Genomic DNA, 19,666 nt, shown 5'->3' on the forward strand with positions numbered 1-19,666 from the left:
AACTCCATCTGCCTGATAGAATATACATTTTGTTTCAAACATGTTACATTTAATTAGGCTTTAGAGTCACGAAGCAACTGAAGAAAAACCAAATTGCTACTGTGTATACCATGTACAAAATAAATGTTTGTCAACTCTGTAAAAAACAAACTCCATCAGATTTCTGTCTAACGTCAACTCTGTCAGAGTGCCGAAAGATCTTATAGAATGGTTGTTTTTGTTTGGAATTGTCAATTTAATAATGTGCTATATTTAAAAAAAAAAATTGTATTCAACTTTTAGATGTAGAGGCAAAAGTATCTGTCAACTCTGTCAGTGGCTTGTCAACTTTGTTGGGCGGGGGGCTTGCTCGGACCTTGCAGGCAGCCCCGCGAAACTGCGCATCGCCACTGGTTCTTAAGTCATGACACTGATTTTTAAATTGATTTATAAATCACATTGCAATTATATATATTTTTTTGCTGACTTTTTTCATTTATCTCTGCTATAAAAATATAACGGACCTATGTTAAGTTCTCTTCACAATGATGAGGATCATTACATAGGCATGGAGTAGTTTTAGTATATCAAGCTAGGCCTTACTGTTTGTCAGACTGGACAACAGCATCTGCTAAATGAAAGATGTAATATAGTATTGTACTAGAATTGCACAATATTCACTTAAAAGTAATTTGCCTTTATTTGTTTAACCATGGTAATTATAGTATTATTTAGTATTACAGCATTACTAAAAATATTTTTCTTAAGTTTGTTGCTACATCATACAATGGTAATGTTATTACAATGTTACCTCACTTTTACATATTAGTTTCAATTCAATAAAAAAGACTGCATCTGTCAAAGAGCCTTTAACTCTTCAGGATGATGAAATTGATTTAGCCCAGTGGGTCGGGATGCAGGCACTAGGCAGATATTTTTTCAGTAGAGAAAGAGGTCATACGTGGTCTTGTCTGTTTGACCGGCTGGGGTCAATAAGTTCAGTCAATGTGGTTAGAACCTGCGGGGTGAAGTTGCCCCTATACAGATCAGGGAAAAGCTTCCCCTCCCCCAATCCTAACCTTGACCATTAGTGTGGAAAATGCAACACTGACTGAAGATCAGAGTCTAAGGGGCAACATTATGATCAGATCTCATGCAGTTGCACTCTGAATTTATGATTACTTGTGTGCTGCCAGGTGTGAGCAGGATTGAAATAAACCCAACCTTAATGACATACTCGGGTACAAAATTCTGTTTTGGAAAAGACTGACGTTATGACCAAAATGATCCTATTTACATTTTGTAGTACATTTTGACAGTAGAGTAAATGTTTCCGAATCATATCGATGCCACATAGGCTGTTTTCTAAATGAGAAGTTGTTTTTTAGCTTGTAAAATCATGTGATGACCCAAAGGCAGACATAGATGTACAAACAGATTTTAAACAAAATACAATTCCAGAAGGGAGGGTCTACAGGGGCTAATGTTTGGCCACAAGGTCTGCTCTTAGTTGATCAGCTGAAGTGACAAGGTTAAAATAAATTGTCCACACCACCTGCTTCTATGGATTAAAATGGGTGATCCAATAGGCTATTCCAGGACCGGAATAGGCTTCCAGTGTGCTGCACATATAGTGCCTTCAGAAGATATTCATACCCCTTGACTTATTCCACATTTTGTTGCGTTACAGCCTGAATTCAAAATGGAAAAAAATTCTCGTCCATCTACACACAATATCAAATAATGATAAAGTGAAAACGTGTTTTTAGAAATGTTAGCAAATTTATTGAAAATGAAATACAGAAATAACTTATTTACAGAAGTATTCACACCCGAGTGAATACTTTGTAGAAACACCTTTGGCAGCGATTACAGATGTGAGTCTTTCTGGGTAAGTCTCTAATGGCTTTCCACACCTGGATTGTGCAACATTTGTCCATTAATCAAAATTCTTCCAAGCTCTGTCAAAGTGGATGTTGATCATTGCTAGACAAACATTTTTAAGTACTTGCTATAGATTTTCAAGTAGATTAAAATCAAAACTGTAGCTTGGCCACTCAGGAACATTCATGTCTTCTTGGTAAGCAACTCCAGTGTAGATTTGGCCTTGTGTTTTAGGTTATTTCCCTGCTGAAAGGTGAATTAATCTCCCAGTATCTAGTGGAAAGCAGACTGAACTAGGATTTCCTCTAGGATTTTGCCTGTGCTTAGCTCCATTCCATTTCTTTTTTATCCTGAAAAACTCCCCAGTCCTTAATGATAACAAACATACCCATAACATGATGCAGCCTCTACTGTGCTTGAAAATATGAAGAGTGGTACTCAGTAATGTGTTGTATTGGATTTGTCCCAAACATAACACTTTGTATTCAGAACAGAAAGTGAATTGCTTTGCCACATTTTTTGCAGTTTTACTTTAGTGCCTTGTTGCAAACAGGATGCATGTTTTGGTATATTTTGTTATTCTGTACAGGCGTCCTTTTTCACTCTGTCAATTAGGTTAGCATTGTGGAGTAACTACAATGTTGTTAATCCATCCTCAGTTCTCCCATCACAGCCATTAAACTCTGTAACTGTTTTAAAGTCACCAGTGGGCTCATGGTGAAAACCCTGAGCAATTTTCTTCCACTCCGCCAACTGAGTTCGGAAGGATGCCTGTATCTTTGTAGTGACTGGGTGTATTTATATATCATCCAAAGTGTAATTAATAACTTCACCATGCTACATATTCAATGTCTGCTTTTTTATTTATTTACCCATCTACCAATAGGTGCCCTCCTTTGCAAGGCATTGGAAAACATCCCTGGTCTTTGTGGTGGAATCGGTGTTTAAAATCCACTGCTCAACTGAGAGACCTTACAGATAATTGGGTGCAGAGATGAGGTAGTCATTCAAAAATAAAGTTAAACACTATTATTGTACACAGAGTGAGTCCATGCAACTTATGTGACTTGTTAAGCACATTTTTACTCCTGAACTTATTTAGGCTTGCCATAACAAAGGGGTTGAATACTTATTGATTCAATACATTTCAGCTTTTCATTTTTAATTAATTAGTACAAATTTTGAAAAACATAATTCCACTAACATTATGGGGTATTATGTGTAGGCCAGTGACAAAACAAATCTACAATTAATTACTCTTAAATTCAGGCTGTAGCACAACACAATTTGGAAAAAGTCAAAGGATGTGAATACTTTCTGAAGGCACTATATCTGTACACCCCAAAAAATTACAACCTGTAATGTAGCCATCATCATTCATAGCCACTCATTCAGCAAATAAAACATTATCCGTTTCAAAATCACCCTGGTCTTATGTAAAAAATACATAAACATGCCTAACAATTTAAGTACTCATCCATTTACCAAATGATTGAAGCAAAAATTTTAGAACAAAAATCAGGGCTGGCAATAAATAAATACTATATACCTACACATATATCCATAATTTGTATAAAAAAATGGCATACATGAACATTCGAGTTGACACGGAACACATTCACCAAGCAGAGTGCATCACGAGAGTTCGGTGGATTCCAGATAATATCTCATTAAGTACAGAGTACCATTCAGATTCCATTTTTCTCAGAAGACACACTCCAGTAAATGGGTGTCTTATCCCCAATATCTTTTGCCTATGCTCTTGCAAATAGTGACAATGCAGGAGTCATCAGATACCGATCCGATATTCATTGAGAGAAGAGTAGCAACTTACCAACAAGTTGTACAGACAGTTATAGTTGGACACAGTGTTTAGTGTATTAGTAAAGCAAAACATAAAGGGTTGTGTTCATTAGGCACCAAACAGAAGACAACGTCCTGAAACAGAGGTGGACTACTTGGAAAATACTGAATACCATTTTTTTTATACAAAATGTTTTTAAAAGTTTTCCGTTGCGTGCCCAAATGAACACATTGGCTGATAGACAGACTGACAAACCACTGTAGTTTTCCTATTCAACTGACGCCCTCTGCTGGTAAAAGAACAGATCTGTCTGGTTTACGTATGCGCCCAAGTACCCAAAAGGCTCACATCTGCGCAATTCATCCGCTTGTTTTCAATGTGAGTGACAGTGAGTCCTAAAAGCATAAGAAAGTAAATACAGGAAAAAGGTAGGACCAAAAAAAGCTAAAGAACCCAGACCAGCAACCCAATCACCTACATGCCAAAATATACATCTCGCCTACTCATTGGAGCGACAGAACAGACAAAAGGTAGCACATCTTTCACCCCAGCCACTTAACCTCCATGTCTGCTCCTTCCTTAATTTCTTCAGGTTTACTCCAGTGGGACCTTCAAAAACAGTAAGGCTGGTCTATGTGGGAGCAGGGGGTTAGTTGGGATGTTTGTTTAAAATACCTCAGAAATAAGAACTCGAAGTGTGGGGTAATGTTCAGAGTCACTTTCAGTCATGCAGCGGTCCCATCCCTGCCTGTGTGTGTGTGTATGAGTATGTGTCGTCTACTACTTGAGAACCAGAGTGGCCTCGCTGCCGTCTTTCCTCTTCAGGTACAGGCCGTGGGTTAGGTGATGCTCTCGCCGCAGGTAGAAGTAGTCCGACACCAGCAAGATCTGAGAAGAAACAAAGCAATATTGACAGAAATCCATCTGTGAAAATTATAATTTCAATAGTTAAAGGTACTGTGCTCTAATCCAGCTGATTTCACACTGAAGATGCCTGTACCAATGCTAGCCTACCCAGCTGTGCAGCCCATTCCAGCCCACTCACCTGTGCCACGTTGAAGAGCAGCGTGATGGAATAGTAGAAGTTGGAGTTGGCACTACCCGCGTAGATCCAGAGGTGCCAGAGGACGGGGAACAGCGCGGAGCACGCCAACAACACAACCAACACCTGGAAGATATTCCTCAGGACTGGAACACAAGGAAAATAAAGTCAATATAAAACGATATAATGTACAGTCATAACATTCTTAATGAGCCTAAAACCAAAGCTTTTTCTTGTAGAAGTTTCCCCTAATATTAGTGTACAGAAATTGCTGATTGGTGATGTGGAGTTGGGGAGACGGCATTCGTGGCAGGTGTGCCTTCTATATCTCTCTATGGCCAGGTATTTAGAAGGGCAGCCATTGAGAGCGCCTCCTTTCAATCCGGATCCATCACCCAAACAAAGTTGAGGAGTTGAGCAAGCCAACAACTCACAACTACTAGTATGAGTAATTGAATGCGAGTTCCAATATCCTTTATTGCATAGAAGAGGACTTCCTCACCTCTGTTTTGTTTGTGTGGGATTCCGGCCGCTAATGGCTAATTCAGGCAGCCATTAAAAATCATTATTCATACATGCATCTGTCTGTCCAACTGTTCAAGACTGGCAACATCAACTGTTTATTTAAACAATCCATTCCATTTTACAACCATCTTCATCTAAATAAAGACTCCAACTGCCTCTTTGCTTCTGTCTCCGCTCTCTGACCGGAGCCCACTGTAGATGGGCATCACCATTCCAGTTCTACAACCTCAACACTTAGCCAGCTAACTCGCTCTAGTAAATATTCTGCAATTAGTGCAAGCACAATCATGACGGTGCAATGAATTTCACTCGTGATTATACAATGTGTTAATGTCTTTATTGTACCTCTCCCTATCAAATAAATAAATGAATAATTGAAAGGACTCTGTATGAACTCCAGTTCATAAAAAGGCAAACTTCAAACGTTAAAACATTACTGACTCACTGACCACGCTCTACCCTAGCTGGCTATAGTCCCAACTTATGTTGGCTATAACTAAATAGATGATCATTAAACTGGATGACTCATTAGATTATGCTTTCTGAAATACCATCCTGGCTTTTCTTGTTATTGAGCTTTGTGTCAGGTGCCTGTGGTGCATCAGAAATCAGTTTCTATTGTTGACTTTGACAGAGCTGAGTCATCCCCTCTTCCTGCTTCTCTTTGTAAATAAAGATAATTATACTAGCCCTTGACCCGGTCTGAAAACAAAACCCTAAATCAGTAATAAATATATGCCATTTAGCAGACGATTTCATCCAAAGTGACTTACATTGATGCCTGCATACATTTTACATATGGGTGGTCCCGGGAATCAAACCCACTAAACTGGTGTTACAAGTGCCATGCTCTACCAACTGAGCGACAAAGGACCATTGTTTCTCGATCCTGGTCCTAGAGACCCAATGGTGTTCACATTTTTTGTTTGTTGCCTTATCACTAACACAATTGATTCAACTCATCATTAAGCCTTTGAATTGTGGAATTAGTGGTGTTAGTGCTAAGACAAAAAAAGTACATTCCTTTGGCTGGGACAAAACCTGCTGTACTGCGGGTCACCTGCAGCAGGGTTGATGATTACTGGACTACAGTATTAGGGATGATGTTAAGGAGCACACCCTCTGACGGTTAGTTCTCCTAAAATAATTGTCTTAGTTGAGCTTTGTCCATGTCCAATACCATCTGTTGAGCAACTCATAAAACATGTTTCCAAACTCTCTCATTGAGTACCCACCACCCCAGCTGTTCCACCTATTGGATTTATTTACAAGCCCTTGATTAGTTCAAAGAGGTTTGCAAGCAGTGGAATAGATAGCTAATGAATAGAGCAAAGGTTTGGGAAACACTATCCTCACACATACAGTACAGCGGGAACTACACAATAGATGACATGGAATATTAATGTAGCTCAACTTTGTACGACTTTTGAGGGATGAAGACAAACTGAATTCGACAGGGGCGAAGAGTATTCCTGCCTCTTCAACAGAAATAGCTTTAGGACAGAGTTCAGTAAGCGCAAAATGGGAGCCTTGAAAGGTACTATCTTAACTTGTCCAATAAGAAATGCTTGTGCTCGTCTTCTGTTGCAAAACAGTTTGCTACGGTGTACCATATCAAACACAATCCATGGCTCATGGGAAAGAACCACTCACATCTATATAGGTGGTTCCAGACCGGCAGGAAGGCCATATAGAGGGTGATGTCGCCCACGGTGGGGTAGGACTTGAAGATGGAGATGATGGCGATCTGCATGAAGATCAGAAAGACTGGGTGCTCCCTGGGACAGAGGACAGCAGTGTTACTATACAGCAGCCTTTTAGGACTAAATAATTTACCGGACTTATAGATGCCACTTTTAGATGGGATACATTATATACACACGTGGTCCTGTGTGGCTCAGTAGAGCATGACAGTTGTAACACCAGAGAAGTGGGTTCAATTCCCGCAGGGGCCACCCATATGAAAACAATTATGCACACACTATGGTAAGTCGCTTTGAATGAAATCGTCTGTTTAATAGTACATAATACCCAGGAACAAGGGTTTCCGGAAATTTGGCACCGCACAAGTGACTGGGAAGATTTTTAATTATCGGACATTTGAGAAATGTACAGCTCATCCATATGAATAGGGTGCGTAAACCATTAGGACGTCCACCCACGCAGCCAGCGCATCAATAAACGAGGGATATTGGCCAGATGAGCCACATTAATGTGTCCTTAAAAACAGCCTATAACAAACTACAAAAACACTATTCCTTATGTTTCGATGTGTCGCAAATGCAAAACTTTTTAGCCTATTGTTTATTGGTTTTTACTTTCCTAAAGCAATAATTGTCCACCTCACGGTTCAGCTGTCGTAGATTTGAGCACTAAATGCATCAGGGCATTGCATGCATAGGCCTATAGGCTTAGGCGTCCACTGTATGATATGAATATTAAAACAATACATATAAAAGCTTAGGCCTAGCCCCAGAGAGAGAGAGAGAGAGAGAGAGAGAGATGTCGGCGGCATGCTATGACAATGACATGCATTTCTTTATCCTTGTCAGATATAGCAGATGCAGTAGCCTACAGATATAAGCGACCAGAAGGAAGCTAACTAGTACATTTTCTATCCAAATATTTTTTATAAAGATAAGCATTATATTCTTAGATTATAGGAGTAACTCTGGTAGGCCTAAAACATTCTTCCTCACCTAAAATTAAACTGTTGGGGTCAGTTGGAGCACCGGTGCAACTGCCCTCATATTATAGGCCTGAAGTATAATAGGCAAATAGCAACCACACCAAACATTCACAACATTTTCTAAATTGTATTAGGGTATTTCCAAAAATAAGTCAAGCTATTGTTTATAGGGAAAATACGAACAGGATATAATATTGCAGTAAACACAACATTACAGCTGGAACTTAATTTGGCCGAATAAATTGGCTCAACAGAATGAAACGAAAAACACTTCCAAACTGGTTTAAACCTTCACAAAAGTTTTGTACAGGATATATTGCAGCAATTACCTTAGCCTATTAGCCTGTCATTTGTTAAACTAAATATGGAGCACACAATATATATTTTTTAAACTGATGAAACTTAATTTAGCCAACAACAATATCAGCAGAATGAAACAAAAGTTTTTCATATTTAAAGAACTGGTTTAGATAAATTAATAGGCCTATAATAAAAATGATAAAATAATAATAAAAACAAATGATTCTAAATACAAAAAAATGAATAAATATAAGTTCCAAAATTGCATCCTATCTGAATAGCGAGTTGCACAGTAGCCTGCATTTGGCCATGCCAACGTTCTTCTTAGCTTTGTCCACTACAATATTAAAACTTGTCCATACGGAGAACATTCCCCTTGTAGTCAGGGCTCCAGACTAACATTTCCCCCTGGTGGCACTGGTGCCATTAAGCGTTTCTGTTGGTAGCACAAGCCAACGATTTGGTCGCACCCCAATTTTCTAACATGGCATCACACAATATAACATGATTTTAAATAATCTTATAACGTCTTTCACAGTGCTTTTTAATAAAGTATACTAGACTTCTGAGATGGTATTGAATAAATAAATTGTTTCGTAATTATTTCATGTTGTGATTCTAAATATGTTAACATGCAACCTAATCCAGTGACTGTCATGCATTTTGGATAGACAATTGTGCTATATTTTACTGTTAAAACAGGGCTGCAGAATTTGTTCAATTGAAATTAATTTGCCAGCATCTTTATGTGCTGTAATATCTTAGGCTAATTTAGTTGGGGATAATTCACCAGCTAAGTAAATGGAAACTCAAAACACATTAGCTTGATCACTAATTCTAAAGATTATACCCACTGCTAGTAGCCATGTATTAATCCAACGGTACATTTAATTTCCCAAAAAACAGGAGTTGACCAATGAGGTCTATACACTCGCAATGGCCAATTCGCATTTCACACGCTCCGTATCTCAAAGCCATATCAAATATCTTCTTTGCAAAATAGTTGCTATTGAGCTCAAAATTGAGTTGATAAATTAAAAGGTTCTTTCCTGTTTGACCAAATCATGGTTTTAGCCTCCGAAAAATAGGATGTTTTGAGTGAGGTGAATGAATGTGCGTGCAGCTCGCATCAATTTTTTTATTTATTTCACCTTTATTTAACCAGGTAGGCCAGTTGAGAACAAGTTCTCATTTACAACTGCGACCTGGTCAAGATAAAGCAAAGCAGTGCGACACAAACAACAGAGATACACATGGGATAAACAAACGTACAGTCAATAACACAATAGCAAAGTCTATATACAGTGTGTGCAAATGTAGTAAGATTAGAGAGGTAAGGCAATACATATTTTTTTATTTCACCTTTATTTAACCAGGTAGGCAAGTTGAGAACAAGTTCTCATTTACAACAGCGACTTGGCCAAGATAAAGCAAAGCAGTTCGACACATACAACACAGAGTTACACATGGAATAAACAAACATACAGTCAATAATACAGTAGAAAAAGTCTATATACAGTGTGTGCAAATGAGGTAAGAAGGGAGGTAAGGCAATAAATAGGCCATGGTGGCGAAGTAATTACAATATACCAATTAAATGCTGGAGTGAATAGATGTGCAGAAGATGAACGTGCAAGTAGAGATACTGGGGTGCAAAGGAGCAAGATAAATAAATAAATACAGTATTGGGATGAGGTAGTTGGATGGGCTATATACAGATAGGCTATGTACAGGTGCAGTGATCTGTGAGCTGCTCTGACAGCTGGTGCTTAAAGCTAGTGAGGGAGATATGAGTCTCCAGCTTCAGTGATTTTTGCAGTTCGTTCCAGTCATTGGCAGCAGAGAACTGGAAGGAAAGGCGGCCAAATGAGGAATTGGCTTTGGGGGTGACCAGTGAGATATATCTGAAGGAGCGCATGCTACGGGTGGGTGCTGCTATGGTGACCAGTGAGCGGAGATAAGGCAGGGCTTTACCTAGCAAATACATATAGATGACCTGGAGCCAGTGGGCTTGGCGACGAATATCAATGTGACCAATACATTTTTTTACTTGCACAGCCAAGTCAAAATGGTCACAAAATACGACTAAATGGTGGTAGTCTGGAACCCTGCCTTGTAGGCTTTTCACTATAGCCACTGTCCAACCTTCGTTTTACTTTAATGAAAAAAGCCTCTATCTTAGCAATCAACACTAGCCTAGGTCAAGACTCCTCTCTTGCCCTCTCGCTTTCCTCAGCAGCAGGCCGATACATGTAAGGAGTGAGAGAATGGTGCTGAAGTGCAAAATCAGGGTGAATGATCGGCAGCCGCGGACAATTTGGCCGGCTACAATTATCAGCTTTTAATTTATTTTAATTTAATTACCTGCTAATGGAAACCTGCTAGGAACATCGATAGCAAATATACAGTTGAAGTCGGAAGTTTACATACACTAAGTTGACTGTGCCTTTAAACAGCTTGGAAAATTCCAGAAAATTATGTCATAGCTTCAGAAGCTTCTGATAGGCTAATTGACATAATTTGACTCAATTGAAGGTGTACCTGTTGATGTATTTCAAGGCCAACCTTCAAACTCAGCGCCTCTTTGCTTGACATCATGGGAAAACCAAAACATTCTGACATCTCACATTCTTAAAATAAAGTGGTGATCCTAACTGACCTAAGACAGGGAATTTTTTTATTAAAATGTCAGGAATTGTGAAAAACTGAGTTTAAATGTATTTGGCTAAGGTGTATGTAGACTTCTGACTTCAACTGTAGCTGCAATCAGCAATGAACAGGGTTCACATATGACCTAAGGGACAAGATGAGTTGGATAAAGTTTCTATATGATAGTGCTTGCCATCTTCGTTTATGTACAAACTGAAAGCATTACCATGTTGATCTCTCAACACCACAAGGATGATGCAAGTGAAGTTTAGTCTAGTGCTGTAGGTTAGTTATCTTTGAATGCAGCAGGTAATCATTCTTAAAGTAATTACTTCATGAATTAAGTTTATATACCAATTATGGGGTCAATTTAACTAATCGTTTGTGATTTGTGATAGATTTGTGATATATAATTGAAATTGAACATTTATTTGCACAAGACAAAGTCCACTTGATCATCAGATATTGCACTAAAATCCTATGCCACTGGTGCCAATGAGATCTATAATGCAACCTAGTTTGGTGCAGCAATCTAAGGTTACAGTGACTTTAATTTCACAGAGCTTCTAAGGACATACGCATAAGGTTTACATACCAAATTTCATGGCCCCATACCCATCAGTCCAGTTCTTAAAGCACTGGTGTGATATGGTTCTATCTAAATGCAACAACTAATCATTCTCAAATTAATTTGAGGGTAATTCATTGAGTCTTTATACCAAATCTTGAGTCAATCTGACTTACAGGCTGACTACAATGCTCGTGTCGCGTGCACGAGCGTTGCAAAATAAATGTAGACATACATGTTATTCAATTATTGCACCCACACTGCTCGCGTGTGCCAACGAGCGTCTGCGTTGCCAAGGGCTAAAATAGAAGTCAGTTCTATTTGTGACGCAGATCGCACTGGAAGTCCTGCCTCTCCCATCTCCTCATTGGTTTATAGAAGCAGGTACCCATGTTCCATCTCCTCATTGGTTATACCCACGTGGGTGACTGAAAGACGAACAAGGTCAGTGGCGGTAATGCACCTAATTAATGAAAGTTGCCAATTTCAATGTAAAGTCAAGAGAAGAAAAAGCCTGGAAGGAGGAGAGATGACTAGAAACGATTCGGTTGACCGTTTTATGTGTAGATTAATTGGCGGAGTAGAGGACCTTGTGCATTTCAAGTAAAATAACAACTCAATGTTTATATCCCAGGACAAATTAGCTAGCAAGCGCAAGCTAGCTAGCTAAATTGCCATAAATGTTTAATGCTTTTCGAACCTGTCCCCAAATTCATATAATTGGTTCAGAGTTTGTTTTGATATTTTAACCTGCGTGTCGTGATCGCGTTTGGTGTGGGGGGACAAAATAAATTTATGCACGATGGTGCACGTGCGCAGCCGGTTTGGGTTCCGTGTTATGGTTCATTGGAAGATTAAGTATTTTTAGCATTAGCATACAGTATATTCAGAAAGTATTCAGACCACTCCACTTTATCCACATTTCGTTAAGTTACAGCCTTATTCTAAAATGTATATATTTTTTTATCTTAAAAAAATCTACACACAATACCCTATAATAACAAAGCAAAAACAGGTTTAGACGTTTTTGCAAATTTATTAAAAATAAAAACTGAAATATCACATTTACATAAGTATTCAGACCCTTTACTCAGTACTTTGTTGAAGCACATTTGGAAGCGATTACAGCCTTGGGTCTTCTTGGGTATGATGCTACAAGCTTGGCACACCTGTATTTGGGGAGTTTCTCCCATTCTTCTCTGAAGATCCCCTCAAGCTCTGTCAGGTTGGATGGGGAACGTCGCTGCACAGCTATTTTCAGGTCTCTCCAGAGATCAAAATCGGGTTCAAGTTCGGGCTCTGGCTGGGCCACTCAAGGACGTTCAGAGACATGTCCCCAAGCCACTCCTGCGTCGTCTTGGCTGTGTGCTTAGGGTCGTTGTCTTCTTGGAAGGTGAACCTTCGCCCCAGTCTGAGGTCCTGTGCGCTCTGGAGCAGGTTTTCATCAAGGATCTCTGTACTTTGCAGTTGTGCCAAGCTTGTAGCATCATACCCAAGAAGACGAGGCTGTAATCACTGCCAGGTGCTTCAACAAAGTATTGAGTAAAGGGTCTGAATACTTACATAAATGTGATAGTTTATTGTTATGTATTAGGAAAAAAAATACAAACCTGTTTTTGCTTTGTCATTATGGGGTATTGTATGTAGATTGATGAATGCACTGTATGTGCATCTATAGGTACAGTGTGGCCATATTTGAATGCAGTTAAACAATTCAAGACTAATGTAATAAGTCTAAAAACAAAATCTGGAGTGATTCTGAAATATGGTTCATTAGAAGATCATTGCAGATGATGTTGAGCATTAGCATTACATAGGAAAATAATGAATTGTTAAAGAGCGACTGCCTTTAAAAAGCAACGACTACCTTTGAAAACAGCCTATGTAGTATTGATATGAGTCAAACACTTATTCTAGGGAAAATAGGATAAATTCTGGTCATAAAGTAAATCTTGTTTAAAACGTAGTTCGGAACATCTATGCAGCACAACGTGTAATTGACACGGGGTGAACAGCTGCAGTGATCACTCTCTATCCAATTGCAGACAGTGCTCAACAGCTCTGACAATTTACATAAAACAACACAGTGCACATTTTGTAACTTGAGAAAACTGCCCCAAACACATTAGTTAGATGTAAAATTGCACAACTTAAGCATCCTCTGCAAAAACTTCAAAATGAATTACAGTTATATTAGATTAATTCTGGGGTTATGAGGAAGTGAAATTGGCTAGTGTCTCATGGGGGACAAACATCCTTAACCAAACACAGAACCGGTCAGTAAACACACCGCCAAGACTGAAATCTAATTTTTCAAATGAGCAACAGAAAAACACAGGTGCCAATCGGCGTGTTCATTGGCTCTATAATAGTTTCCTTGTTTTTTGGGATATCAATACCAAATTCAGTGTGGTTCATCTTAAAGTTTCAAGTTAATAGGATTCATTGCAGTGGACTTAGTGGTTTAAATGGACACGTAAAATAAGATTTTTATTTGTCTATATTTTAGCCATCTTTTGACCAATCCTTTAGCTTTTCTGAAACTAAGTTAAGACGTACTATGGGCCTGCATTCCATCTGGTGTCATTAGGTCCTATGGTTCATTTTGACCAAATCATGGTTTTAGCTTCCTAAAAAATAGGACGTTTTGAGTGAGGTGAATGTGCAGCTCGAACGATGTGACCATCACATTTTTTTACTCACACAGCCATGTCAAAACCAATTAGCGTTGCATAGTCTAAAAAGTTTCCTTCTTTTTTTAAGATATCAATGCCAAACTTAACATGGTTCATCAGGGTAATGTCTTTGACGAGTCAATCTGGAGTCAAACTGATTTATGGTTCGTTAGCATATGTGCTAACGTGCATCTATTGGTACAGTGCAAACATATTTGAAGGGTTACTGTATTTTGCCCCACAGATCTGTGCTCTTCTGAACCACAAAAATGACAACCTTAGTCTCTCCACACTGAGTTAAAGAGCTGATGAAGGGCACTCACTTCAGCTTGATGGAGAGTGGAATTGTGTAGAAGAACACGTTGATCTGAAAGACACAGATGAAGAAGAGGCGGAAGTACTCAAACATCTCGGCGAAGAAGTACCAGAAGAGGCCTATGTTGGGGGTGAGATCTGGCATGGAGAGGCTGGGGAAGAGACACAGAGAGAAGAAGCATTCACACAGTAGGAGGGAACGATCACACAATGCATGAAGGCCCTTTCATAATCAATGTTGGAATTACTTACCTGAAAAAGTAATATTACTCATTAAATTTTACAAAAGTAATGCGCTATTTAAAATATTACTTTGTGTGAAAATAAGTTATATTACTAGTTATTACTTTGCGTTCCTTTCAAATTTGACTGTTAGAGGGAGTAAGGCGAGCGGTGATTGATATGCTACTAACTCAGGTTTGATCACTACTAGTTTCTCCTTTCATCTGTGGTGGTGCTTTCTTTTGCTAGTCTACAAGTGCTGCACCATCATATGGGCTGTTTAATTAGCCATTCAGATCCCTTGACTTTGTCTACATCGTTACAGCCTTATTCTATAAAGGATACAATTATGTTTGTCCCTCCATCTACACAATACCCCATAATGACAAAGTGAAAACAGGTTTTTAGAAAATTTTGCACATGTATTAAAAATGAAATACAGAAATACCTTATTTACATAAGTATTCAGACCCTTTGCTATGAGACTTTAAATTGAGCTCCGGTGCATCTTGTTTCCATTGATCATTCCTGAGATGTTTCTACAACTTGATTGGAGTCCACCTATGGTCCACCTGTGGTAAATTCAATTAATTGGACATGCAGATCTTTATTGAAGTTCTGAGTCTTCTTGGGAATGATGCTAAAAGCTTGGCACACCTGTAGTTGAGGATTTTCTCCCATTCTTCTCTGCAGATTCTTTCAAGCTTTGTCAGGTTGGATGGGGAGCATTGTTGCACAGCTATTTTAAGGTCATTCAAGAGATGTTCAATCGGGTTCCAGTTCGGGCTCGAGGACATTCAGAGACTTTTCCTGAAGCCACTACTGCATTGTCTTGGTTGTGTGCTTAGGGTCGTTGTCCTCTTGAAAGGTGAACCTTCGCCCCCAGTCAGGTCCTGAGCGCTCTGGAGCAGGTTTTCGTCAAGGATCTCTCCAAGTCCCTGCTGCTGAAAAACATCCCCACAGCATGATGCTGCCACCACCATAGGATTGTGCCAGGTTTTCTCCAGATGTGACGCTTGGACTTCAGGCCAAAGAGTAAAATATTTTTTCCATCAGATCAGAGAATCTTGTTTCTCATGGTCTGAGAGTCTTTTAGGTGCCTTTTTGCAAATTCCAAGTGGACTGTCATGTGCCTTTTACTGAGGTGTGGCTTCCGTCTGGCCACTCTTCCATAAAGGCCTGATTGGTGGAGTGCTGCAGAGATGGTTGTCCTTCTGGAAGGTTCTCCCATGTCCACAGAGCAAGCCTGGAGCTCTGTCAGAGTGACCATCTATTTCTTGGTCACCTCCCTGACCAAGGCCCTTCTCCGATTGCTCAGTTTGGATGGGCGCCCAGCTCTAGGAAGAGCCTTGGTGTTTCCAAACTTCTTCCATTTAAGAATGATGGAGGCCACTCTGTTCTTGGGGACCTTCAATGCTGCAGAATTTGTTTGGTATCCTTCCCCAGATCTTTGCCTTGACACAATCCTGTCTCGGAGCTCTACGGACAATTCCTTTGATCTCATGGCTTGGATGTTGCTCTGACATGCATTGTCAACTGTAGGATCGTATATAGACAGGTGAGTGGCTTTCCAAATCATGTCCAACCAATTGAATTTACCACAGGTGGACTCCAATCAAGTTCTAGAAAATCTCAGGGATGATCAATGGAAACAGGATGCACCCGAGCTCAATTTTGAGTCTCGTAGCAAAGGGTCTGAATTAGAGGTCGACCGATTAAATCGGCATGGCCGATTAATTAGGGCCGATTTCAAGTTTTCATAACAATCGGTAAAATTGGCCTTTTTGGACGCCTATTATGGCCGATTACATTGCAATCCACAAGGAAACTGCGTGGCAGACTGACCACCTGTTACGCGAGTGCAGCGTCAAAAGGACCTTGTGGCGGCAAGGAGCCAAGGTAAGTTGCACGCTAGCATTAAACAGCGGTGCCTGTTAATTTATCATCAAATCACAGCCAACTTCAGCTTCGCCAAACGGGTGATTTAACAAAAGCGCAATCTCTGCACAAATGTACCTAACCATAAACATCAATGCCTTTCTTAAAATCAATACACAGAAGTATATATTTCTTTAAACCTGCATATTTAAAAATGCATGTTAGCAGGCAATATTAACTAGGGAAATTGTGTCACTTCTTTACGTTCAATGCAAGCAGAGTCAGGGTATATGCAACAGTTTGGGCAACCTGGCTCGTTGCGAACTAATTTGCCAGAATTGTACATAATTATGACATAACATTGAAGGTTGTGCAATGTAACAGCATTATTTAGACTTATTGATGCCACCCGTTCGATAAAATACGGAACGGTTCTGTATTTCACTGAAAGAATAAACGTTTTGTTTTCGAAATGATAGATTCCGGATTTGACCATATTATTGACCAAAGGCTCCTATTTCTGTGTGTTTATTATAATTAAGTCTATGATTTGATATTTCTTTAGAGGAGTCTGACTGAGAAGTGGTAAGCAGCAGCAGGCTCGTAAGCATTCATTCAAACAGCACTTTACTGCGTTTCCCAGCAGCTCTTAGCAATGTTTGAAGCACAGCGCTGTTTATGACTTCAAGCCTATCAACTCCCGAGATTAGGCTGGCAATACTAAAGAGCCTATAAGAACATCCAATAGTCAAAAGTATATGAAATACAAATGGTATAGAGAGAAATAGTTGACATGTCATAACGCCTATAATAACTACAACCTAAAATTTCTTACCTAGGAATATTGATGTATGTAAAGTGTATAAATAATGTGTCACCAGCAGTGTCACCACACTAGCGCCCTATAAAAATATACTGTTGCAGAAAATGTGGACGGGATCACAGAATCCAGATATTAAAAACAGAATTCAAAAATATTCATATGTATTGGAACGTAGTAGGAAATTCGTTCATTTTCCCAAAATTACCATAAGACGAACAAAATCCATCAATGATTTGTATTTTTCTTAAACTTTCTGTAAAGGCAACGGCACAGGAATGCTAGTCTGTATGAGCGCGTTTGTCTGGGTGTAGCCGTTAGCAATGAGGCTAATGTAATGACAGCTGTCTTCTGGTAGATGGAAAGGCTTTCCCAAAAACCTTCTCAATTAAATGTTAACTACAAAGAAGCCTATACCAACCTGGCAGAATGATATCAAGATTATTTGCATCAATCCTGTCACGTCCTGACCAGCAGAGGGAGTAATTGTATAAGTTTTGGTCAGGACGTGGCAGAGGGTTTGTGTTTTTGTATGTATTTCTACGTTCTGTCTAGTTTAGTTTTTCTATGTTTAGGTTTGGGTGTTGGACTCTCAATTGGAGGCAGGTGTTTCTAGTTGCCTCTGATTGAGAGTCCTATAATTAGGTGTGTGTTTGGTTTGGGTTTTGTGGGTAGTTGTATTTTGCACTGCTAGTATTCATTTAGCCTGTGTAACTGTCCTTCATCGTTCTAACTGTTTAGTTGTTTTTTCGTGGTCTCTATTTAATAAATATAAAGATGAGCATCGACATTCCCGCTGCGTATTGGTCCTCCCTTCAAGACAACGACAACTGTGACAAATCCAGTCGCCATTTGTTTTGCAAACTCTGAAATGACCTTTATTTTATCAGGGAATCACGAGAGCTACAGAAACATTGTTAAGCAAAAAACGGTCTCTGGTACATAGTCGAATTCAAATCCTCATAAGTGGTCTCCTGATGTGGTTTAAACATCAAATTTGGTTGTTTTATACATTTGTTTTTCATTTTTTTAAGTGTGATTTAGAGAGCGAAAACCTGAAAACGGTAACCTAGAAAAACTAAAGGGAGAAAATGAAATTTGGGAAAAAACTGAATCAGGCAAAAAATTAAAATAATTTTAAAAAGGACCCTACCACACAAAGTACTGTTTTGTACCCAAAATGCTGAGAAACCTGAGAAGATTCTATATGGGAAGTGCCCTGTCTGACCATTTCTTGGCCTTCTTTAGCCTCTTTATCGAAAATACAGGATCTCTGCTGTAACGTGACATTTTCTAAGGCTTTCATTGGCTCTCAGAAGGCGCCAGAACGTTGAATGATAACTCTGCAGTCTCTGGGCGAAAAACAGCAGGGGTTTTGGAGAGTGGTACTTCTGAGAACAATGGCACTGGCGCACGCGTGCATGTGACGACTCCATTTTCTTCTTTCAGTGTTTGAACGGATACAACGTCTCCCGGTTGGAATATTATCGCTATTTTACAAGAAAAATCGCATAAAAATTGATTTTAAACAGCGTTTGACATGCTGCAATTTTTTGTCACGAAACGCGCCAGCGCGTCACCCTTCGGATAGTGACCTGAACGCACGAACAAAACGGAGCTATTTGGATATAACTATGGATTATTTGGAACCAAAACAACATTGGTTGTTGAAGTATAAGTCCTGGGAGTGCATTCTGACGAAGAACAGCAAAGGTAATCCAATTTTTATTATAGTAAATCTGAGTTTGGTGAGTGCCAAACTTGGTGGGTGTCAAAATAGCTAGCCGTGATGGCTGGGCTATATACTCAGAATATTGCAAAATGTGCTTTCACCGAAAAGCGATTTTAAAATCGGACACCGCGATTGCATAAAGGAGTTCTGTATCTATAATTCTTAAAATATATGTTATGTTTTTTGTCAACGTTTATCGTGAGTAATTTAGTAAATTCACCGGAATTTTTCGGTGGGTATGCTAGTTCTGAACAAAACATGCTAATGTAAAAAGCTGGTTTTTGATATAAATATGAACTTGATTGAACAAAACATGCATGTATTGTATAACATAACATCCTATGAGTGTCATCTGATGAAGATCATCAAAGGTTAGTGCTGCATTTAGCTGTGGTTTTGGTTTTTGTGACATATATGCTAGCTTGAAAAATGGGTGTGTGATTATTTCTGGCTGCGCCGGGCAGACGGGCCACTCTGGCTGACCCGGGCAGATGGGCCACTCTGGCTGGGCCGGAGGACAGGCGGGCCACTCTGGCTGGGCCGGAGGACAGGCGGGCCACTCTGGCTGGGCCGGAGGACAGGCG

General features: G+C 39.5%; 1 protein-coding gene across 1 annotated transcript; it reads right to left on the reverse strand.

Annotated features, from left to right (window-relative positions):
• Positions 1 to 3,276: 3,276 nt before the first annotated feature.
• On the reverse strand, positions 3,277 to 19,603 carry pigu (phosphatidylinositol glycan anchor biosynthesis, class U). Its single transcript, XM_029776439.1, has 5 exons — positions 19,566 to 19,603; positions 14,439 to 14,582; positions 6,888 to 7,012; positions 4,713 to 4,855; positions 3,277 to 4,555 (listed from the first exon to the last, which is right to left on the reverse strand). The coding sequence occupies exons 2-5, from the start codon at positions 14,573 to 14,575 to the stop codon at positions 4,448 to 4,450; spliced, it is 513 nt and encodes a 170-aa protein (XP_029632299.1). The 5' UTR covers positions 14,576 to 14,582; positions 19,566 to 19,603; the 3' UTR covers positions 3,277 to 4,447.
• Positions 19,604 to 19,666: the final 63 nt, after the last annotated feature.

This window comes from Salmo trutta, chromosome 14 (assembly GCF_901001165.1).
Source record: "Salmo trutta chromosome 14, fSalTru1.1, whole genome shotgun sequence".
NCBI classification, from domain to species: Eukaryota; Metazoa; Chordata; class Actinopteri; order Salmoniformes; family Salmonidae; genus Salmo; species Salmo trutta.

Coding starts and splice junctions, on each gene's coding strand:
- pigu (XM_029776439.1), bottom strand. CDS start 14,575: ATGCCAGATCTCACCCCCAACATAGGCCTCTTCTGGTACTTCTTCGCC. Junction 4,856..6,887: donor CTGGAACCACCTATATAGAT/GTGAGTGGTTCT, acceptor CTTGTGTTCCAG/TCCTGAGGAATATCTTCCAG. Junction 4,556..4,712: donor TGCTCTTCAACGTGGCACAG/GTGAGTGGGCTG, acceptor GTTTCTTCTCAG/ATCTTGCTGGTGTCGGACTA.